Source organism: Manacus vitellinus, unplaced genomic scaffold, assembly GCF_001715985.3.
Source record: "Manacus vitellinus isolate BGI_N305 unplaced genomic scaffold, ASM171598v3 scaffold_0_pilon, whole genome shotgun sequence".
Taxonomy (NCBI): domain Eukaryota; kingdom Metazoa; phylum Chordata; class Aves; order Passeriformes; family Pipridae; genus Manacus; species Manacus vitellinus.
This window is the reverse complement of record NW_021938789.1, coordinates 18930814-18956359: the sequence shown is the minus strand read 5'-3', so window position 1 is coordinate 18956359 and position 25546 is coordinate 18930814. Positions and strand designations below refer to the sequence as shown.

At 37.4% G+C, this 25546-nt stretch overlaps 1 protein-coding gene across 1 annotated transcript in view; it reads right to left on the bottom strand.

Moving 5' to 3' along the window:
- Positions 1-1956: 1956 nt before the first annotated feature.
- The window catches only part of GRXCR1 (glutaredoxin and cysteine rich domain containing 1), a 39009-nt gene continuing 15419 nt past the window's right edge, over positions 1957-25546 (bottom strand). The window contains exons 3-5 of the mRNA XM_018078605.1: positions 12264-12503; positions 4783-4848; positions 1957-2249 (exon numbers count right to left, since the gene is read on the bottom strand). Of these exons, the coding sequence (XP_017934094.1) occupies positions 2070-2249; positions 4783-4848; positions 12264-12503 (486 nt within the window). The 3' untranslated portion in view covers positions 1957-2069. The remainder of the gene's footprint in view (positions 2250-4782; positions 4849-12263; positions 12504-25546) is intronic.

Genomic DNA, 25546 nt, shown 5'->3' with positions numbered 1-25546 from the left:
AGGAGTGAAGACTGTGGAATTGCAGTATCACAAATGCACTGGCCTTTTCTTCACTAGTAATTTCCCTCAAGGATGAATTTGCTCATGCCATCTTAAGTTCAGTATTCACTACTATGAATGTTCTCAGTCTCTAGATCCGTAGCATGTAAACAGATAAAAAGTATGTTTTCATGCATCAGAAATTATGACATTCTAAACATCAGTATTCTGCCTTATGCTTCCTTTCTTTCTGTATCATACCAGTCTGGGCTGCAATACAAGCCAGAAATGGAGGGTACATGACTATTAAATAAAAGAAGGGAAATGTATTTTCTTTCTTTTTGTCTTACCCATGCAGTAAAAAGGTAAGCACACCTTCAATTCAGAGTTTTATAGCTCGGGTGCAGCTAAGCATTTTGGGTGGCCTCTGTAAGAAATTTAATCTATCTCATGTTACGCAGAAGATCCAGACATTCCTCTGAGCCTTGCAGTAGAAACTGTAGGAGTAGTAGGATCTTACAAGCACTTTCAAGCCTGCACATTCAATATATCATAGAATATGCATAAGTCCCTTAGATTCAAATGTTAAAGGAGATAAGTAAGCCCAACTTGTCCAACTCTTCAGCAGCAGCTACCACTTCTAGACATAGCAAGTGGAATGGAGGTGGAGGAACTATGGTTGTCTGATGAATCAGGTGAGGAAAATAAGGCATTAGAAAGACAAAAAGGCTTTTTTTGCAAGCTATGCTTTGTGCAGCTGTGGCTATCCTGCTTTATACCACAGCTGTACTGTGCCCAAAACAGTGAAAGAAAATCTGAGTTTCTCATCACAGAGAAATTAAGGAACATTGCACGGGATAGAGAGAAGGGAAATGGGGTCCCCAACTAGATTAAGCAATACCTTGTAAAGCCAACTGCACTTACCCAAACTCCAGTCAACACAGCTTTACAAAGAATAGGCAAAGCAGCAGCAAAATCTGACATGGCTCAATATTTGCTAAAGCAGTCTGGGCAAGATGAAATGACTACCATGGAAGACTTTTCAAGCCAACACCAATTTCAACAAGGTGGTAAACCTTTCTACTACTTGTGCCAATACAGACTGATAGCAGCAACAGATGGAATATGTGCAACATCAACATAAGCAGTTGGTGTTGATTTGCTAAAGTTATCCTGTTAAAAACTATTCCGTGGAAGTGTGTGAATGGGAATGCACTTCCAAACTGGAATATATTCAATGTGGAGAGCCCACAGTCCATTCAGACTAAACGCTAACTAATTATCTTGTGCTTACGTTGGGGAAGGTACATACAGTGCTGGAGTTGTCTGGGCACAGACCAGTGGCCTTCCTGGAGAGAACAGATGCTCTAAAACACTCAAGCCAAGCTGGACATGAAACCACATGAGTTACTAAGAAGAAAAAGCTGAAATCTTATCCTCAATTACTTTATATGCAATTTATAAAACTGTCTGGTATTCTTTCTTGATCACTATAAGATACTCCAACAAGGCTATTAACATCTACCATGTTAAATGTTTATGTAACTTTGTCTAACAACATTAGTTTTGTACCAAATAGAAAGTAGTACTAGAAGAGAGAGCTGATTTATGGGGTTTTCAAGAAATGTTTCTGTTCCTCTGTTTACACATACAATTCAGGCCAGAATTCATCCATAGTGACTTTCCAGGGAAGTGCTAAGTATGGAAGGTCTTGGGCTAGTCGACATCATAAAATCTTTATTCTCAGTTTAAAAGCAGCACTACTCATAATCTGAAGTATAAGTAAGTTTGCTAAGAAATACATACTATTGCTGATAATCCCCTATAGAAAAAGGGAAACATTCATATAATGCGGTAAGTTTTCCAGAGTACAAGTCTCTCTATAAAAAAACTAGAAACATATGTTTTCAGAGATCATGATATGGTTGGCAACTGAAGTTTACAAAATTCTAATGATCAAACCAGCAGAAGTATACTACAAATGGATTTTTATTGACTGAATTGGATAAACAGATTAATTTTAAAAAAAATCATTATTACAAACTGGTGCAGTACCATAAAATTAGTTTGAACACGTGGACATGCCATCTTTAGCCTGCACAGCTTCTGCAGCGCTGTAGCCCATTCTCATTGCATGCAGTACACTTGAGGGCTTTGAACGAGTCCGTAAAGCAGTTCCGAAACACAGACATCTTGCTCCCATGGCACGCTGAACACAGCAGGAAACCAAAGCCCCCACAAGAGGGGCACTCATGAGGATGCTGGACTCTCTGCTCAAAGAATGTGAGAAAGACAAAAATGTTACCTCATCAACCACCACAAGCTCTAGGACAATGAGGACTCTAGATGAGCCGAGAATACACGTTTTTGTTCTCATTTTCGCAATGCCCACCATCCATCCCACGGGAAACCACCATGAAAGACCATTACATCTGCATCTTCCTTTGGTGAGATCCACATGAAGTGGTTAGACAGGCTCACTGCAGGTACAGTGGTCACTTTATACCTTAATAGCCTGCATTTATACTTTCCAAAATAGCTAGCTAAAGGATAGCTTGCATACATTACTTGGATGTTGTTTAGGTCTAGATTAATTCTCGGAAGTATTGCAATAGATTGAATCCAAACTCCAGGCAGTTTATGCTGATGTTATATTTTCTATACTGTATGTTAAGATATTATGACTTTCAGCATTTGCATGCTTCTGCTGAACATACTACACTTATTACAGTTAAAGCTGATGATATAAAAAGCAATTCATAGCTTCTGAGAAGTAGTGCTCAAGGAAATAAGTAGTGTATTCAAATTTATGGGTATAGAATGCTGAAGCTTTAAGTGTAAAGAGGAAAGATCACCAATGTTCAACAGTTATACCCAGGGAAAACTGCTGCAAGCAAGGTCTTGGGCACCTCAGTTATACTAGTTTCCAAGCAAAACAGTAAATTTACTTTATTCTTTATTGGATTAAAGACAATGGAGAAGACAATAAGAGATTTCAAAGATGTTTTCGAGTTTCACTTGCTGAAAATGTGGCTAGTTTGCTTAGTGATTGCTTTAAAGTTCTATATCAGAGAAATAACAGGTATGCCACTTTGGGTACTTACCACCACGGTTTAATATTGCACTATTGAGTAAAGACTTTACAGGTTTACTCACAAAGAAAGAACAAAAATCTGTACAGTTCCTGATAGTGTTAATCCGAAGAATTACATACCACTAAAAATTAGTGACAAATTACTACCAGAGTATGATAAAATACCTACAGATAATGTAGTACCTCGCTTTCATCAAGGGAAATAAAAATATTTCTTCAAAACAATTTAGCATTCAAATGAATGTGCCAAAAAAGCAGGGGTTTTTTTGTCCTGTAGTTCATAAACTTGACGTTCTTCTTCACCAGGCAAACAGCTCCTATTACTATTAGCTTCTCCAGGGACAATGTTTGGAAGTATTTAATGTAAAATTAGCATTCTTTTTATCTCAAGTGTACTCACATCTTTCGTAATTTCTGATGCTGGTTTACTTTATTGGACATTATTGCAAATAATCTTAAAATTTTAAAAGAATAATATTTTTAATCTTTACATTCATTATTACTTGTTAGGCTTGTAAATATACAGATACCTTTCCACACAGTTAAGAGAACTAACAAAAAAACAAAGCAAAATTCCTTTAGCTCAATTCCTTGAACAATGGCCATTTTCTTCTTGAATATGCTTCACAAAAAGACAAATTAATTTAGTGATGAACTCAAAGATATAAGGTATACAGTTACTCAAATCATATGCTGTAATTTCTCTAAATGAAGGGAAAGAAAAACTTTGGGGTTAAATCAACTAGTACATAGATTTCATTTGCTCTTTCACAATGTCTTTTACAAATATATCCTCATAACTATTTTTAATTTTTATTTTACACACTTCAGAAGTTTATGTGTTATCTTAATTTGGCTAGGTGTGATTTCAAAATAACAAGATAATTAATAGCAATACATTCCTTTTCTAAGGAGTTAACTATCCATATAACCCAGACATTATCACACATATCTCCCCAAAATGTTCTTTGTTGCAGGATATCCAAAGGAAAAAAGAAAATGCCTTCAGCAGCCAATAGCACAAGACTAGGAGAAAAGTCATGACCAGCAGATATCTAGCTTACAGCAAAGCTGTGAGAGCAGACCCTCAATTCAAGTGTTCTCAGGGAGTGTGCATCAGCTGTTCCTGGTAAAAAGGCAAACTTGTCCCAGAGAACTTCAATGGACACAGGAAAATAAGAGCTGAAGAAAGGCATGATAACCTGTAACTTGAAGATAACCTGTAACTTGAAATTTGTGCAAATTGGTATAATGGGAGACTTCCACCATTTGCCCAGGTTTTGTACATGTCCAGCTATAGGTCTAGCCAGAATACAGATATACAGATTCCCAGTACGTTCACTGTAGCACACAGGGAACTGGTGCAAAATCCACACAAGAAACCTGACTCCCCCTGGCAAGGGTGAAGGTTAAATACCAAAGATGATTTAAAAGGTTGAGGGAAAGAGAAAATTGTTTGCCATTCCCACTGTGACAAAATCAAGTGAAAAGAGAGATGGACATTTTGGGTTAATGTTATCACCATTCATGTTTTCTTAAACTCAGTGGGGTATGATACTATGATATCATTCATTCATAGAGAAAAACCAAGAAGCATTTGGGATCATAAGTTTACAACAGAAGAAAAGGAAATGGTAAAAGAAGAAAATCTACTCAATTACAAGTTGTCAGTGTATATTCCCTATATTTATTTGCAGAAATACAATTACCTCAATTTTGGTTAAGAGATCCTGCAGTTCCCCAGATTCATTCATTAGTAAAATTTTCTCAGCACCCTATTAGGAAGAAGAAGAAAAATGTCAGCCACCTTAACATCTTAGAAAAAACAGAGATGATTAGAAGATTTGGTCTTGAAATTTTAAACAGGCTGAAGACAAGTTTGACTCACATTAAGTATAGTGCAATTAGGTCAACCTTAGGAAAGCTAGAAGGAGAGAAGAATCTAATCGCAGGTCTGATAGTAATGCCTGAAGTTCATTACCAGGTGACGTATCACATTGCCTGTTTTGTAAAAAGTGACGCAGCTTGGAAATTCTGTTTGTGTTCCCTTTATTTTACAGAGTGTGTTTCCTGACAGAATAAAAAATATGTCTAGTTACCATGTCAAAAAATTACAATTATATAAATATACAGCACATCAGAGAATGCAGCAAAATGAGAGGAGGAAATTGTATTTCAAATATTCTGGCAGTTAAGCATTGAATTAAGACATAATGTGCCTAATGTATAACACAAGGACAAAAAGGGTAATGAAAATACTGTAACAAAATTAAAGTCAGACACAATAATGAATAATAATAATAATTTAGTCTGGCTACATTAGGCCTCCAAGGGGTTCTGTGTCCTGAACCAAGGCAGTACTGAAGTGTTGGGGTTTTTTTCCTTCTGAAAGTAAATGCTAAGAAATCACCGCAGACAAAATTAAAGTGTCAGGGATGATATAAAAGTTTTTGTTCCCTTTTCTTCTAATTAGAGGACCACATTTGAACATCTATACTTCACTTGTGAAACCAAATTCATTGCACACTGCATATTGCCAAACAAAACAAACAAACTTGCAGACACTTTTAATCAGTAGACCACAAGAAACCAACAAAAGGTGAGGAAACTGAGGCACAGATGCACAGGCCTTACTTTCTGCTAAGGGCAACTGGCCACATCTTGACCACGAGGTGAGTTCATGCCATTGTGCTGCCCCAGTCAGCTAGTCCCTGCAGATTCTTAGATTTCATCTTTGAGGTGGCTTCCAGTGTCAGCCAGAAGGTGTGGTGGGATGCTAGCATAGGGCTGAGGGATGTGGTGGGATGCTGGCACACATCTCAGATATGCCATTACTTTGAACTCCCCATGAGCACCTCTCTCCTTGTTTCTGGGAGGACCAGCAAAAGCTATTGGTGAGCACAGGGAACACATATGTGTTTCTCATATACCTTTAAGTGTCCAGCCATTCACAGGGCCTTGCTGGGGTCTACAAAGGCTACAGGTGTGTAGCCCAAAAGCCAAATAAGGACCACCAAATATTACAAAGGATTTTGTATGACACCCTACTAAGGTTATTTTCCCTGTAGAAAGGCTTTTTGCTCTGGCTTTGTACAAAACAGAAGCACTTTTGACTCTGTGTTTGATGATTTTCATTTTAGTTAAAAAGGATAATATTAATATTTTGGTAAAAACAAAAATATCAATATTTTAGTTAAAAGGAAAATATTAATATTTTAGAGGATGTTGAGTGCCATTTTTTTGAGTGAACACTACTCAGAGTGTTACACTTTCAAAGAGGTTTTTTTTTAAAAACTATCCCACAAGATAGTTAGTTGTGGTTAATTAATCACAGAAGATAGGAGGCTGATCAGCTAGCCTTCCTTGTGCTGACTCTTCCATTGAAATCTATTATAGATCATGGGCACAGAGTGTACAAGCTCCAACATATGCATTAGGCTCTCTGAGTCCTAGAGAGAGCAGCTTTTAGCAGTGTGTCAGCCCCTTTCACACTTGTCCTCTTATCTTTCTCTGCTTTCATACAGAACAGGTAATGAAAGTGATTGGCACAACAAAGTGAGGATTTGCCAAGGCAGCCCATGGAGTATTAGCTCTGGGCCTGAATACACTGCATCAGCTTAAGACAAAGCTTGTGCTGCCCATCTGATGCAGAAAAATAAAGATTTGCAACTTTATTGATGGAACTGCAGCATGGCAAATTCCTTAAATGAGACAAGCCCCAATTTGCCCTTGTTTAGGAAAGAATCTCTTCTCTGCAGCAACAATTGGCAAAAGCATTCCTGTGACATCTGCTCCATGCTACAGTGATGTTGTATGATAATGCTGACTGGCTTTTACAGCAGTGTAATTAAAAGTCTGACAGGTTTGTCATTATAGATTTATATTTTAAACGATTTATAAGGCCAATGACATTCAGCTGTGTTCCTTTCAAAGCTATAGTTTTTAATTTAAAAACCAAACATCCAAATGTCTATCAAAGTTTTTAAATGTTTCAGTGTGTCTTTTCTGAGTAACAGCTACCCCAAGTGAAATATAAATAAAGGACAGTCTGCAGAGGTTAACTTTCCCTTTGGATCTGTGAGTCTTAAAACACAGTCTTTAATTAATAGAGTGATTAAAGCAGCTGTTAAATAAGTCCAATATCTGCTTTCTGACCAAAAAGCGATGCCTTTCTTTTTCTTCCTAGGTTGTGCTCAGTGCACAATTACCCACAAAGGGATGTGAAGCAGTAAATAGTCTGTCCCTACTGAGGTTAACATAAGGAGCATGAGGCACAGTGACCATAATGTTTAGAGAATCACCAGGGAGAAGTGAATTTTCAGTTTTGTTAATCAGTTAAATTTCAAAGCAGCAGCCTGTGAATTCCTTATCAACTAACTTTGCTAGCTGTCTATCATGGGAGTCCAGGGGCTGTGGTCAGACCTTTGCCCTTCTTTTGGCAAGGAAATGGCACAGATTTGGCTAAAATATTCAACATGTTTTCTTTTAATTAATAAGATTATTTTCCCAATTATCTCTTGAGAACCTCCAGAAATTAACATCATGTTTCAGACACTGAATTCCTATATATAGTTCCCATTAATTGCAGAACTAGGAGAAATCCAAGGTCCACTAAGTTTTCTACTGCCCCAGCTCTGTCCTCACCTGTCTGTTGCTCACCTCTCTTGTATATAACCCATTACCATTTTTGTGATGCAATTCTTCATCAAGGAGTAAACACAGATATATGGCTCTGCATTTGGCTGTACTAGAATACCTGCTGGTTTTGAGAAGCAGCCTCTCTTCCACATCCTTCCTTATACACAGAGAAAAGTTAGCATGGCACTGCAACATCCCTCTTGTGGACACATTTCCTGTGCAGATAAATTGCATGCCCTATTTCCTTAAAAACAAACTTTTGCTAAGTATATAAGCAAGGCCTCTTGCTAAGGCAGCAAAATGCCCTCACACACTTCACCATCACTGGACCTGCCACATTTTTCACTGTGACTTACCAAGGAGATGGGCTTTATATACCCCTGTCTCTACCTGGAACTCACACACTCCTCAGTCTGCAACACTTCACCTCTCACAGCAAGGTGCCCCTTGGCAGTAGATACCCATGGGGTATGAATAAGTGCCTGGAAATCTGCCCTTAAACTGAAAATTGCAGTATAGTACCAGCACCAGAAATGTTGAATTTGGTATGCAAAGAACAGGAAAGGTTGATGTGCAAAGAGTCATCAGAGAGACTGAACCCCGAAGTTCCTGAAATGTTAAACTGCAAAATGAAGGAAACAAGTGGGAAAATGTTAGGTGACTCAATGCAATAATTACATCATAGTTTTACTGTCACAGAGCTATTCATATCCACCCCATCAAGTGAATACCAGGACTATGTGTTTAACAAAACTTGGAGGCTATAGAGAGGTACTAATTATATATGGCCACTGGAAAGCAGCTACAAAGAAACTGTTAATTCCTGTTTAACAAAAAAATATGTTACACATGTATTTTCTAGAAGTTAGTTACAAAAATAGCCTCATCATTCTTTGGAAATGATCATACCCAATGTGTCAAATAAAATAACTTTACTGTAAATTTCATGCTGTTGTGCATGCTGGGAAAACTAAACAGGAAACATTTTCTTCAGGAAAAAAGTTTTAAATTCACATATCTGAAAAAACATCCAGTAGGTTTGTATGGCAAGTGAATGCTGGAATTCAATCATATATTCCAAGTGGAAAAGAACCATGTCTTTTTAAACTATTATGCTGTGAGTGAATATGTTTACTAAGGATGACTTTATTTGCCCTTTTTTATGTGCACCTTTTCTAGGGTTTGCATAGCTTAAACTTTTAACAATTCTGAGTACCTTTATAAAAGTGAATGAATGCTCCATAATTTTTTTCTGTGTAGCTTTCTGTTTTCTGGAAGTAATTTTTTATTCTGCATTGGTATCCCAGCAGATGGCATAATTCCATTTCAGATGGAGACAACCTCAGGTGAAAAGGAGGGATTAGATCAGGTGGTAAAGAGCGTGCTGCAGAAAGAAACTGCAATTTCCTGACAGACTGATATTTAGACTGTGTGTGTCAAGAAACACAGTGATTCAATCCTGAAAAAATGAGAAGATTAAAAATCCTGCTATACTGCAGCATGCAGGACTTTGCTTGACAGGGGCTAAATATGATTTTTCTATTGCTTCTGTCCAAGTCACAGATTTGTTTCACTGCCCCTGTGCAGGCAGTGATAAATTCCACAGCACTGTGAATATTTATCCACACAGCCTCTGGTGTTCTAACAACTTTGTCCATGCTGCTGAACAGCTTGGGTACCATATACTCTATCAGATGCACATATGCTGTTTTCTGATGATTTTGTTACTTTTATCTCAATAAGAATAATCTTGTCACCTTTCAAAAGGGTTCATATTTTAATTAGGGGAAGGGGTATTTTTTTCTCCTTAGGACTCACTGAAAGGTGTGTGGCTCAATATGGATTCTTTTTTGTATTGCTACATTGCACCTCTTTCAGGGAGGAATTTTTCAGGAAATAAATAGTCAAAATATTCAAAAAGAAAAAGGAAAATATTGCATGATTTATTTACTGACACACCAAACTTTGTGATTTCTGTGTTTCATTAGCATATCAGAAGTTAATTATCATTAAAGGAATTATAGAAATGTCCACTGTTACTAATGAGACCAAATTCTGTAATTAGTTCTCCATCAGATTTTAATGAAACACAAGCCTAGCACATGTTCCAGCCAACATACTGCCTTTGGGGATCATTGATCAGGAGGCCACTGTCTTGGGAAGGTCAATTGACTGGGGGGTGAATACCTCATTGCCAGACCTCCTCAATATGCCAAGTGCCCCCTTCTTATTTCTCTTCCTAAACAAACAAATGTCAGCTTCTCTTGCAAAGCCATATTAAGAGAGAGAAATAAAAACTACCATACAATAATGAGGTTTGCCACTTTTACCAACCAGAGTGTGTGCACACAGATCCCTTGCCAGGCTCACCCTGGTGCTCTCCTTTCCCACAGCCCTGCCTGCCACCGGAGCTCTGTTCGCAGCCACAGAGGGCTACCCAAGTTAGCTCTGCTCACAGTGGACTTGGTTTTGTCATAGTAGTTAACCTCAACTAAAGCGCTTCAGAGAATGATGGTGTAGCAAGCAGCAGTGCCTCCCAGTATGCAGATAATTAGTGGACAGCCGTGGGGAGCAGAAACCTCCTCTGGGAGTAGGTGTGAGGCACACCCACAGTGGCAGAGGGAAGGGCTGCTGCTGTCCCGTGCTCTCTGTGAGCAGAGCAGGCATCTCAGAGACTGTTCCCTGCCTGAAAAGCTGTTTTTTCACAAATAATGTCATTCTTACATGGAATAACTTTAATCCTCTCCTGGAACTACAGTCTGTTCCAGTTAACTACAGTGTGCCTCATCAATTTAAGGGAAAAAAAAAAAAACAAAAAACGAGGAAAGAAAAAGAAGAAAGAGAAGAAAGAGAACACATACCAAATCTGATTCTTTCTTTTTTTTTTTTTTTTTACCTATAGGAGGTAGATTTTTTTCTCCCACAGAAAGCTATCTTCCTAATTCACTTGCTTTCTTTTCTATACCTCTCCAAAATGTCATATACAGTAAATAGAGAGCTCTAATGAGATCTATTGCTTTGTTACACTGTTGCTCCTCTGTTAAAAGACAAGTTTCTCACACTCTTCCAAAACAAAAATAAATAAAACCAGCAGTGACTAAATGGGCCATCCGTCATACCAAAATGACTGTAGCCAGGCTTCTGCTATAACTAAGCAAATAATTTATTCAATCAATTTGAGTATTTTATCTGAATTCTTTTGAAAAATTTATGACACATAGACTGAGATTTTCTTGGAGTTGGTCATAACTCACTACTTATATTTTTAACATGATTATTAGGTGAGGAAATCTTAGTCTGAAGCCTGTTGAATTTTAAACTGCTATTGAAAGAAGCACTTCTGCTCCTGGCTGGCTGGAAAACTCCAACTCAGAGTTTTGATAAAAGCATATGCTACTATGAAGTAAAAATCACTGTCTGCTAATATTTCACACACAGGCAATTTTGCAGCTGCTCTAGTGGTCTGGCAGGCCCCATGCCAGCAAATGCATTTGTTACAGTGCTCAGGGAAGCCTAACTCATGCAGAATACTAGGAAAGCTAGGAAGGGGATGGGGAAAAAGACAAGAAAGGATATTTGACTGTTCATACAGGCCCAATATCAATTATGCCTGAATGTTGGTTACATTGCACTTTGTTACTTAAATGTTTTGTGCAAATGAAAGTATTAAGTGATGCAAACACAATAACCCCACTGTGTTTAAATATAGTTTATGGCTTCACAAATCATAGTCTCACAGTTGGTGCTAATTGCTAGCTTTTTACTACTTGAGACAAATCCCTTCTCTGAACTCTCAAGCTGTTTCCTTTGTGCCACTTTCCAGAATCTTTCTTTTGATTTTTCCAGTTTTTGAGAAATACATTTCAAAAGTACAGGCTGGTCTTAATGAAAAGGTGATTTCAATTATCAATAAGCTTCTAGACCTAGAGTCCTAGAGCACAAATGGTGATTATAGTTTTCCATTTGGAGTTTATGTCTCGCAATAGGGCAGAGTTGGGCTGTTTATCTCTCTCTTCTACAGGCAGACTTTTTTAAAAGTTAGTATAAACCAATTCTGTACCTAAAAGAGTGCTCAGTTGATTACATGTACGGATACAGATTACATCATCTAAAATTCAATGTATATTTAAAATCTGACACTCCAAGCTGTTAGTTTCATATTCAACACAGATATTACTAAATGACACATTTATGCTGTGTGTGTTCATCTTTCTGAGTAAACCATACATATAGGTTCTCATGAATTAAAAAAAAAATCCATCTCTCTAGTTTATCATGGCTTCAGTTACAAAGATGAGCTATTTTTTAGGAAATAGAAGATATCTTAGGTTGTATTACTGTCTCTTATTCCCTTCCTGACAAAAAATAATACCAGTTATTTTTGGTATCTTCAGATCAAACCTACCAGTGTGGATCTGTGCAGCACGTCTTTGATTGTTCCCATCATTTCAGCATTGTAGGCAATTTTCTAAAAACCCTACTTCTCATTCATCAAGATCTTCACCTGTTTTTCCTGACTGTAGAATAAAACATAGGCTCATGCTTTACTTACCCCAAGATAATGGCCATCGATAAACACAACAGGGAGTGAGGGAACTTCACAGACCTTCCTGCATCTTTCATCTAGTTCTTTTCCATAATCGCTGTTCAGAGCAATGTTTTTTTCTTCAAATTTAACTCTATGATTTTGAAAGATCTTTCTAACTAGTTCACATCTTTCAAAAGTAGTTCTCACCACACGAAGACTGGTTGTATAAATTACTATGCGGCCAAACTCAAGGACTGTTGATACCTGGAAAAAAAAATGTTTCCCATTACATTAAGCAAGGTGTTAATAGCTTCCAAGTATTGAGTTATTTTATTTAAGATAGTATTAAGAAAAAAAACCAGCATCTCTCAAACACAATCAAACATTCGACTTTTTTCAAATGTGAAGATGGAAGGGGAAGAATTAAGTTCTTGCAAACACCAACTTAAGGCAATTTAAGTTTTTTATCTAAGTAAGGTGCAACTTGACTTTTTATGGAAAGTTTTAGAGATGGTGAGTCAAGTTATACATTTTCAAGAAACAAATATATTTTAGATCCTGGTGGACTTCCAACTATGAATAAATTGACACTGTTTTGCTGATGTCTGATTCTGTTAATACAGTCACTCATGTTTGCACAAAGACACTCTGGTAGTATCCAAAGAAAAAACCTGCAGATCAGGTGATGTTGACAGCCTGCTTTAAGCAGGACAGGAGCTTAAGCCAATCTTCAGCACAGCCATGAGCCAATATTAACGTAGAATACTTTAGGTGTCTCCACACTGAACTAGATTATGACTTCAGAGGGGACAGGTGTATCCCTAATTTTTAATGTGATTCCACAAAAAATTACTCTAACATCCAACCAACAATAAAAAAGTATATTTTGTGCATATTCAGTGTTCAATCCAGAGCCTACTGCAGCTAGGGCAGGCAGTTCTCTTGGCTGGAAAAAGTTTCACACTACAATTTACATTTGATTTTTTGCCCCACTTTTTCATATGTAAAAGTTTATACTGCATCTTTCCTTTTGAGGATGAAAACAATTAGATAGGGTAAATACTATAGGGATTAGGTTGCCCAAGGGAGAATGATACATTTTCAAGAAGCCTGAGAATCAAAGATATTATATTCAAATATATAGCTAAAATGCTAGGTTTTTAAAAAAGTGGCAAGGCATGTCCAAGCTTTCAAAATTATCCATTATATTCAGCAAACTATATTTAATTATTTCATCAGTATTCCAGGAGTAAAAAATATAAGTTAGAAAATAAAAAGCAGGGATACATGTAATGCACTGGAGCATTATAGGAAAAATGAACATCGATGGGTGAATGGATAATTTTTTAATTACATCATGCAATAACTGTAAAGACACAGTTGTAAAATTTGGTAGATGTCATTGCAGATTTTGCCACATAACTAGTCATGATTTATCTTACTGTGTAAATGTCAAAGAAAAAAATTCCTTGAAGAAAGCATATTCTACTTAGAAAGGTGTTCACTACATTCTTCCTACGGTAAAGAGGTCTCAGGGAAAACATTTGCATGTCACAGATCACTTACAGAGCACTGGAAGTGTAATTGCAAACATATGTAACAACGGCTTTGATCTCCCATTCTGGGAAGGAAGCATGTTGTGATAGGTCAATATTTATTTCTCTTTGAATGCATGTCAGAAATTCAGTTTTAGGAACAAACATTATAAAACGTGGGCTACTTTTCTCCAGCCTGTGTTTTACATTGAAAATCTGTTACACTGCTACTGTAGCATTGACTTTTTTCCAGCATGTTGTTCACACATTCCAAGTGAGAGAATTCGCTCATCCTCTACTTAAAAGACAAGTACTCTAGATAAACACTGCCATATATTTTAGTAACCACACCTGGGTTGCTCAAAGGAAGAGGAGTTCATTGTTTTCAGAAGTAACCAAAAGGAGTTCTTAAAATATTCCTTAAAAAGAAAATTTCACATATGCGTTGTTTCTTCCTCTTTGGAGAGGTAATACATTTTGAAGTGCAAAACTATTCAACAGGATGGAGACTCTTGTTCCTTCATAGTTCTAATCTCTAATGCTGTTTGTTCCCCGACACCAGAGGCTGGCAGCGTAGGTACAGACAGTCATTATCTGGTGAAGCATCAGGGCTGTGGTGTCCCTACAGCATACAAATAAGCAGCTGAAGAAACGGAAAAATGGAAAGTTGTAAAGTGATCTGGAAAGATATCAAGTGGAAGGTGTGTACACAGAGTCCCTTTATGTTTATTCCTTTATTTTTTCTAATGTGGCAGTGAAGAACTACCCTTGTTTGCCCCACGAAGAAGTATCAAGAGCACTGACTAAATAATTATTTAGGGAAATTTTAGTAAAAACCTTGTTTTCTGGAATACAAACACACATAACTTGTCCTTGGCAGGACTTTATCACAGCAGAAAGATCCTTCTTGTCACCCACCTAGAACTCATAATTAAAAACAGTGTTTCTCTTAAGAAGAATCTATGCTAATTCTTATTCTGCTACCCAATTAAATGGCTACATCCTGTAATATTTAATTAGTAGAATACACTTTTGAAGTAAACCAGTAAACACTGTGCTTTTCCTTCCTAGGTTGGAACTGTGACAAAAACATAATAAATGAGAAGGAATATAAACAAATTAATAGAAAGACACTTTAGACAATGAACTTTACAGTTTAGCTTAGCAAACTTGAAATTAATCATTTAATTCACAAATGCACATAAAAACAAAAGGCAATTCTCTTAATAAGCATGACAAAACTTTAATAAAGCTTTTAACTTTAATAAAGTGAAAGTTGAGCAGATGAACATAGCAAAAGATTTGGAGCAACTTATATTGACCACTTTCTTGCATATCTTGTAAGTGGAAATTCTCATTGAAACATAAGCTTAATGGATACCAGTTGGCCTGAGGTGGCAAATACTGTGTCAGGTTCAGGAAGCCCTGTGCACATGGGCCAAGAGTATGCTTCAGAGAAAGTGTCTGTGTGGAAGGATTGCCAAGGAAGGGATTTTCAGAGCGAAATAAAGTTGGTTTAGAGCAGTCCTTTACATAATTTACAGCTCTTAGTTTAACAGCACAGCACTACCATCTCCCCAGGGGTCAGGGGCAGTATCTGTTTTAGTGCATCAAACTGAAGAGCTTGCATTGGGACTGTCTAGTAGGGCAGCAATAGCAGCAGCATGACATGCATCACTTCACAGCAGAACCACCACTCCCAGTGACTCAGGGACAGCTGCCCCTTTTTTACTCAGTCCAGAGAGAAAAAGTAAGTAATTGTTGCACTAGTTCAATCCTGTTCATGACTGAACATGAGAAAAACAAAACATCTTTCTTATTTTGCTCCTTACTCGGTCTATTCCCAGATTTCTTTACCAGGTGGATCAGGCCTTTTGCAAATCATAGAATGGCTTGGGTTGTAAGGGACCTTAAGGATCATCTAGGTCCAACCTCCGTGCCATTCATAGGGACACCTTCCACTAGACCATGTTGTTCAAAGCCCCATCGATCTTGGTTTTGGTGTACAACTGGGGGAAACTTATCCTCTGCCACTGCACTGGTGTCCATCTGACGTGGTTGCAACTAAATATAATAATTAACTGAGCAAGTCCTCTGCAAACAGCATGAGGGATGTCATACATGAGGCTAAATTTATGAGCTCATCATCAAGAGAGACCCCAGAACAGAGAAAGAAATTGCTGATGAGAAAGAGAAAGCTTAATAGAGCAAGCAAATGAGCAGGGGCCTAAAAAGAGGGCTGAAAAGACAGAACTAGCAAAAAACAAACAATAAATGAAAAACTGTCAGGATACTGGCAAAGGACAAGTAGTAAAAACTAAATGTAGAAATAAAAACCATGAAAAATATGACCAAAAAAAAAAAAAAAGACAGGCAGTGAAATGAAACAAAGTAAATGACAGAACAGAGAGAAGGTCACTGAAAGAAGACATCCAGAACCTCTTTTAAAAGAAATCCTGGTAGTCAACAACAACAAATACATTACAGATTGTGTGAATCTTCAAGTTGTTTCAATATATTGAAGTATTCTTTGAAAACTTTTGTGTATTACTGGAGCTTTAGAAATAAAAAATTTGAGAATCTCACTCCTAAAGAATGTGTTTAAGAATTACCTCTTCTGTGTAACAGCTACCTTGAAAATAATAATAGACTTCTCAGTAGCTCTGAAAAAAATACAACAGTCAGGTGTTTCCATGGTGCTTCTGAAAGCCAAATAAATATGTACACCATAAATCTCCCACAGACTTCTCTGGATTCAGGCCTTCCCCACTGTATCTTATCCCTGACTTCTGGATTCAACTGCAACTGAAGCAGCAGCAAGATAAGTCTGTGTTTTATATTGGTCTCATAGCTACCTTGGCCCTGACCAGTCCTGCCAGTCTCAGCAGATATCACTCACACTCCAATTTGTGAGGGGAATTTATAAAATGATTTAGTGAATAGCAATACGAGATTATTTCATCAGCATAATTCTCATTAATTGCTTTCTAAAGGCTATAGACTTTCTTTCATGTAGTTTATGACGTTTTTATGTCTGCCTTGCTGGCTTTGAGTGGCTTTTTATCTTTAGACCGAAACTCTTATCATGGACAATTTTGCAGAACGGCTAAGAACCAGCCAAAGTCAGAGCAGAGGGAGTGACCCAAACCAATGCCTTTCTGCTTGTAGTGTAAGGACCACTGCTGGAAGTTGGGCCATAGGGTGATTGCTCCTAAAACAGTGGTAACATTTTCTTTCTGAAAACCTTTTCATATGAGCGTGTCTGCAAACAAGTAAACAGACAAGTCCAGCAGTAAGAGGAATGACATAAATCTCATTTTTATTTGGTTGCAGATGAAAACCATGACAGCAACAGAAGTAGTCATGGGTTTATTTTTTAATCTTCTTTCTGGATGGAAGGCATAAACATGAGTTTTAACCTCTTTGGTGTGAAAAGAAAAGCTATTTACCTTCATATTCATATGTAATTAATTTCAATGGTGGCACCACCCACAAATTTACACTTGATTTTTTTTTTAAGTACAAAGTAACAAAAGAAAAAAATCACCAAACCTACTCTATACTTTGTATTAAATATTAGCAATTGCATTCTAGCAAAAGCAGAATGTTTTTCTGCTAAGATTGATGAGATGGTGTAAAAACTGATAAAGCTGAAATGCTTTATCACATATGACATTTTTAAAGGTTTTTAGTATGTTCAGATATAACATTCAACTAATGTTATTCATGCGGTAGTGAATTGCTTCTGTGACCTAAATCAATGGCTGATATGCCCTACTCTGTCTCAGAATATCATCTTTCAACTTCTCAGAGTGTTCTATTGAAATATGCACCCCTTGGCTCTGTAATTAGATACTATCAGAGTGGGAGAAGTATCTACTGTCCACTAAGTAGGCTGAGGCAGCAGTCTAGAGCACATTACAAACCCTGTGCCAGATTCTTCAGTGTTTAAATGAAGCTTTCATAATATCAAAAGAAAATGCTAAGAGAACATGAATATATACATATATACGTATGCTTGCATATCTAAAAGCTTTGAGTTAAGCTGCTCACTTCATAATTGGCATTATGTGGCTTATCGCTTGAATTGTTATCAATAACTGAGTGGCAAGAAGAATTGCGGTCTAACACTAATTTTCTGATCATAATCTAGTTTGAACTTTCTGTTTTTATTTTACACTCATAAAAAGAAGAGAACAGCTATGACTTTTTTGTTGAAGAAGTTCTGTGGACAAAAAAAAAGCAATTTAAGGATTTAATTTCTGCAAGATTTTCAAGCTTTTACTAGCTTTTGAGTTCTAAAATGCTTTCAAAACACATAGTAAAAGTAATGAATACTTTCTGAAAGATTATTTTAAAGTCAAAACTGTGAACAAAAATTTTCAATTTTTTTTCTACATGATACTTCATCAGAACATACGTGTTTTCAAAAATGTTTTCATTAAATAACATTTAATGACAAACATACTTTTCCTCAGGTCTTTGCTTACATGACAACATGCAACATTTTTTGAATGAGATTGAAGGAGATTGAAGGTTTGTGTTGTAGCAAAAACTACAGTATTTGCCATCAAAACAGCATGGTACAATGCTAATGGAGTTGGGAACCAGTCCATTCTTCCTGTTGGTTGCCTGGTTCAGATTAAAGGTTTAATGTCATTTCTCAGGAAGAATTGATTCGCTGGTCAAAAGACCTCTTCCAACCAACAGACTTCATTGACATAAGTAATTTACACATACAGGAGGAATTGCAAGTGGTCCCCAGCCATGGAATGCACTCTTGTTACAAAATAATGTTCCCTTTCACTTTGCTGTTTGCAGTTCGAACCCTTCATGGGCTCTCACACAGCAAAGCACAATTTGCGCTTAAATTTAAGTTTACACTCTCTCTTAAGTGCTTGTTACATTAAGATTACAGTCCTGTTTGCATTGTCTTCGAGGACCTAGCACATCAATTTTCAGTAAAATTCAGAACTTTATTAAATTCAGAAAATTGCATTTTATAGAAACTGTGTAGAATGAAGACTGACTTCTTCAATAGTGCAAGTCGTATACTCAAGTCAAAGCATGTACTGACTTTCTCTTAAATATATACCTTCAAAAACACTATACTTTTTCTTACATGGTTTTGGTAATTAAAGGGACTATAGCTGTATGACTTGTAGTCTGTGACCCCCTGGGGCACTGGAATGATATCACCAGTTACCATCCTCATAACCATCGGCAAGCTGAGAGGGTCTATCAATACCAATTTACAAGTGAGGACATCAAGAGCTGCACTCCTAAACAAGGTAGTCAGAGAGCCTGGGACACTCCCAAATATAGATACTAGTTTTGCTTTCTCTAAGGAAGTCACTGTTTTCCTCAGGTTTTAAAATAGCACAAATACCTGTGTGGCTTTTGTCGGGCTGTATGCTGTAACTCACCTTCCCCACAAACAGCAGCCCTAGGAATACATCAATTTCCAAAAGCCTGAAGCAATTTCCTCTGCCTGTGTCACAATTCAGGGCATGAAACATCTCATTTTTTCCTGGTTGCATTTCACAGGGCTAGATAACACTGAGAAACTGGTCTCAGTTATAGAGGAGGGCTGTGATCCAGCAGTGGCTTGAATTCTCTGATCTTCTAACTCCTGGGCAACTGTTGTCACTCATCAACACACACACCACATACTGCTGATTGTAAAACAGTGATTTTACCTCCTGAAGGTTGACATCCTCAAAATTGTTCAACTGCAGTGTAAAATAGATATAGGATGCAATTATACCTCAGACATTGTTATAGTATATTTATATATGTTTGTAATTAATTTGTACTTTTTAGGCTGTATATCAATTTTGGGGATGTCAGAAGAAAATAACAAAAGTAATAATAATATTTCATGTGATATTTATGCTGTTCCTTTCATCCTGAAATCACTTGAGAGTATGCCAAAAAAAGAAACAAAAACAAAAGGAACGCTTTCTATCTTCTGACACCATGTATATGTGTGGTGTTACCCTTTCTCTTCTGCAACCCTTTCTTTTCTGCAAATAGTACAATATAACATCATCTCTCTTTTTTTGCCACTGGAGACTTTCCCACATATTTTCTGGCACAGACTGCTGCTCAAGGGATATCAAAGTGTTCTTATTTCAAAGCAGTAAAAATACTTATAGTACCACAGCAAAGGAGTACAGGGCATGACCTGGCCTCTCCCTGCTCTTTGCAATGCTTCAGCCATCTTCAGGTTCAGAAGGTACAAAGACTGCAACTGAGCTTACCTCCCAGTGTCCTTATTACTGTTCATCCAGCACACACCCATACAAGCAGGTGACCTGAGCTCGGATAAGAGAACAGGTTATGTCCCCAGGGTTCATGGTCTCTGCTAGACCCTGATGCCTCTGCTTCTGTACGTGTAATCAAACTGTCTGATACAGGCGTGGCACTGACTTGGGGGTAAAAGTAGCTTCTCTTCAACAAGGCACAGCAATGCTGTGAAGTCAGCCAGTACAAAATTTATTTCCAATAAATGAAAAATATGTTCTAATTAGTTGAAAGAAGATCCATATCTGTACATGTCTAATTGGATTTTGTTTATTAAGCGTTGAAAGGTCTATCAGTATTTTCTTATTCATTTATTTATGCCATTCTGCATATGACAGAAAAAAAATTAAATGTTCAAAAATCAGAAGCAAAAGATGTTCCTGTGATTAATTCTAACCTAGTCTGCAATTCTCCTGAGAAGAAACAATTCTGTAATATAATGCTTATTTCCCTCTTTCATTTGCTCATTGCTTATTTCTTTCTCCTCATATTCACCAATCTGACATCTCTGAGAAATTCTTAAAAAAAAAAAGAGAGTATCTGGGAAGATTCTTGGAAATGTTACTCTAGTTTTTATCAGTTTGTAATAAAGGAGAAGCATTTCTTTGTTGTGTAAGGACACTCCCCACAAAGACTGAAGGGGAAGAGGCAGCAGCTACCGAAAACAGCTTTTTCTCCAGCAGTTTACATGAGGCATTAGAAGCTGTTTGAAACATGGACTGTCCATCAATCTCCTTTCACATTGTAGAGTTCTTTGAACCATTCCTGTATTTAGCAGAAGCTAGACTAGTTGTATCTAAACTGTCCTGTGACAATTATGAAGCTACTTCAGATAGAGTAGTAGGAAGTAGGTTGAGACAGGTAATAGCTGAGCCTATTATTATTATTTAAAAACCCTTCATTGTTGCAGAGATCTCTGTGTTCCAGTTTGCTAGTGTCCTCCTCCCCTCTCATCAGCCTTATAAATAGAGAAAAAAATGCAATGTTATGGAGCACAACACAAATAGCAATAAAATATTAGAGCCAGACACATGGTTCCACAGGTAATCTTTTTGCAGTTAGCCTGTAAAAAAGTTTGACTGCCAATGACTTTGAAATTTCCACTACCAGTACAAAAAAAATCATAAAATCATAGAATGGTGGTTTGGGTAGTAGATTCAAAGATCACATCGTTGCAGCCCCCTTTTATGGGCAGGACACCTTCCACTGGGCCAGGTCACTCAAAGCCCCATCCATCCTGCCCTTGAAAACTTCCAGGGATGGGGCATCCACAACTTGCCTAAGTAACCTGCTCCAGTGCCTCACCAACCTCAAAGTAGAGAATTTCTTCCTAAATACCTAAGCTAAACTGACAGTATTTCTAAGTCTTTCTGTTTGAAGTCATTCTCCCTAGTCCTATCACTGCATCTTTATGATTTGGTCCATATCAGAAAAATCCAACATAATTCAGTATAGTGCAATTTTCTAAGCAGCATTAGCCAGAGAAAATTTATTTCAGAAAATTTTCATCGACCAGCACAATCACCATGCAAAAATAACATGCAATTATTTTTTTAGGACAGGCAGATTCTGTTCTTTGCCATTTACAGCAGGAAACTCCCAGTGCAATATTAAGGCAGTAGTCAGGAAATGCCTACACCAAGTTTCAGCAAGGCATATGATAACTTTCTCCTTCATTTCCAAAGAGTGCTGTGGGATCTCACACCAAAATAGGCAACTGAAACCTCATATGCTATCTTTTAACCTTATTATGGTCTCTCCTGCAAAATATGACTGCAGCCAAATATTTCCTGGACTAAGTAGGACTTTAAATCAGGAACTGAGTGTTGTCACATTGCTTTCATTTCTTTGAGTGTATCAATCATTGTAAGCCAGGAAAAGAATTACTCTGGGATGATTATTTTATATCAGTTTTTTTGAATGATGTTACAGATACATTTTGACGTTTTTAGCCAGTTTTACTTGGTAACCAAGATTCAGCTTTGTAATAGTAAATGTGATGAAGGGAATGCTTTGTCATTTACAAGGCATTCACTATTTATATTTCATAAAATTATTTTCTAGCTCCTGGACTACAATTCCTTGAGTGTGACATCAGTGACTATTCACCCAGATAAAGTTCCATAGGAGTTTCTCGGTGTGTGTATTTTACAAAAAAATACAGTGTTTTCTTGTCAGGTGAGCAAAGTGGTCTCAGACCACATGGGAAGTACACTTGCTTTTTCTGATATTGATCTTCATCTTCACTGAGAGCTTGAGCGCTTCTCAGCCTTCAGTGGCAGGGCCATGTCACAATCCAGCCTCATTCTTTCATCTGTTAGTTCAGTAACTGTATTGTCAGCTCTGAATCTAACTGATTGGGAAAGGAGAGAGTAAAGAAAGTTAATAATTGCTCTGATGCTGCTCATCAAACAGCCAGTTCATCTGTTACTCTCCTTATCAATTCATTTAAGAGTAAAAAGACTTCTTATACAAGAGAAAAGGTGCTGGGATTACTTTACTCATAAACACAGTATTTGCAAAATGGCTCTTCTGAGGCAGGGAACACGTCTCAGATGATGTTAAGACATTTTTTGTTGCAGTAAAACAAACTCAGTTTCTCAGTGGAGAAATGCTGCTGTTTCTGATAAGTAGTTTTTGTTATTCATAGCTGTTTTACAGTATATTTAATATGAACATGCTTAATACCTACCTTAAACTATACAGAAAACATCATTGCCCAGAGAAGTTGTGAATTCCCCATCCCTGGGAGTGTTAAAGTCCAGGCTAGAGGAGACTCTGAGCAACCTGGTGTAGTGAGTGACATCCCTGCCTGTGCCAGGGTGGTTGGAACTAGATGATCTTTAAGGTCACTTCCAACTCAAAATGATTCTGTGATTCTACATCATGCAAACTCCAGCCAGAACCAGTCCTAGAAATGGATTTTCTTTGGCATTGGATTATGCCGTATTTCCCCTCTGTGCTTACTCTCTATTGCAAGACTGATTGCAGTGTGTTGTAACCTGGCATCCAACCAGGGAAACATTTGTTTTCTACAGGTGCAGTGCTGGTAGGAGAGCTAGAAGCTAGTGTTACTGAGGTTTGATTATCTGCTATGTTTGATAAATGACTTTCAGCTGAACAATCTGAGAGGTGATATAAACAATTTCTCTTTGTTTGATGTAATCGTTGGATCAGGAAATTGAAACCCATAGTTCTGCAAAATTGTGTTACAGTGTTACAGGAGATATTAGCTCCCTGATCTGCTTCTTGAGCCTTTGACTGCACAAAACAAATGCTAATCAGGAATGCTTATTAAATTTTAGTACCACTTCTTAAGACCTAGAGTGTACCAGTCAGGTGCAGATGAGGAGCTAAGTTTAGGAAAATTAAATGGTAAAAACTGCAAAAATCTTGCAAAAATTCAAATTCTCTTGTGGTCAAGACTGAAGTTCTGGTGGAAATTATCCTACAGTTTGTTCTTCTGGCTAAAAGAAAGTTACAAAGAAAATTCACCATAGATGTATTTAAAATACAGGTATTTTAAAGCTGCACTCGAAAGAATCAACAAATGGATTATTCTTAATATTGGTCACCAACAGGTGTAGTTGAAATACAGTGTAAAAAAACCCCTACATGCTCCCATTTATCTGGCTTAGCCAAAACTTATGAATTCAAGCTGTAACTGAAAACTCCTGTTTCCCTTATCCCTTATTCTCTCTTTATTTCAGAGATCTGACCAGACTTCCAGATCAAAGTCCTTCTTTTTAAAAAAGTTCAAAAATGAACACCCAATTTTCCCACATCTCCATGAGAAATTTTACTTCCTCCAATACTGCCAGTATACAGAAGCCTTTCTTCTCCTCTCTCACTTTTGGCTTTATTCTCTCAAGACAGAGTACTTCACTGCCACACTTGACATTTCTGGGAGCTATTGAGGAATGAATTTAAGTGCAGTCCTTACCTTTTCATAAGAGTTATATAAGGTCAAAATTACAAACCTGTGCTGCAGGCAGGTTGCAGGAGTGGCTGGAAGCTAGAGATTTCCATGGTGCCAGCTCAGAAGTAGATGGTACCTCCTTAGAGGACTTACACTACTAAGCAGATAGATGTCCCCAGCTGAAACTAGGGACGTTTGTGGAGAACACAGTTTTCTGGTTTCTTCTGGGCATTTATACTCACTGAAAGTGTCACACACATCTTGCCCTTTCGTATGAAGATCATTGCCCTGAATTGCCATGGACAGTGCCACCATTTCAGATGAACTCTGGCCATCTGGCACTTTCTATTGGTTGCAGTTTATGTCTGAAATATGTTGAATTCAAAGCATTACTTCCTTCTCTGGTAGGTTTGTTGAGAAATTCTCTGAGTCCAAGTGAACACATTTACCTAACCATCTTAAAAAAAAATGAAAATAAACTATTGCAGAGCTTGTCCACAGCCAATACATCAGCTTCACAGGCTCCCAAACAATATTCCAAAACCTGACAATCACAGGGCTTGCATTTTCCTCTGACATGTCTCTGTGAATCCAGATAGCAGGAAGCTTTCTCCAGCATCTCATGGATAAACTCAGTTTTTCTCTACAAGTAGTTGATTTATCTCCTGAATTCCCTCTACAATATCAGCAATTCTATTTTATTCCTCTCCACCCAATCCCATATATTTGCAGTCACAGGCCTTGTATAATTATCACCAGAGATTTTCTGAAAATTAGTTACTTTATCTCAGTATCTACAACCCAGACAGTATGGTTTGCCATGATCTTGGTTTCCACTAGTTCTGGTTCTTGGTTAGCTTCATCTTTTCAGATATGCCTACAGAATAACTTGACAAGGATGCTACAAAATTTCATCCTATCAACTTCGTATTCAGAGTGGTTTCTCCAAAGAGACTTCAGTTACAAGAGGGGAGAGGAGGGGAGGGGACACCTTTGCTTCCCCCACCAATAACCTACAGTGTTTTGCACATTTACTCCCAGTATCCACTCATCAGTTTTCTATCTCACCTCCTGCACTGCTTGATGCAAGTTGTTTAAAAATCATTAGATACAAAATTTACTAAAATAATTAAGTACTTGATTATGTTTAAATAATTTGCACTAAAATTCACACCCAGTCCGCAGAAAACATGGTAGCTGTGAAGCATGGTGGTATGCCAGTCTTCAAACTGAAACTTCCCTCTTCTGCAAGAAAAACATTATTTCTGGTAGACATGGCTTGTGTTGTGACAGGACTGAACACGGTTGTGATGTCTAAAAAAATGTACAGGATTATGTTGTTGCATGAATCCTGTGACCACTTGGAGATATTTTAATTTAGGAATAAATTTTGGCTTGAACTTTCATTGCATATTATACTCATTTTGGCTCAAGTAGCATGTCTGATCTGTGCAAAACTAAGAGGACACAGCTTTAAATTATCCCAGTGAGGGTTATGACTGTGTTACATCAATGAGAAAGGAAAAGGAAAGAAATTAATTTCTACT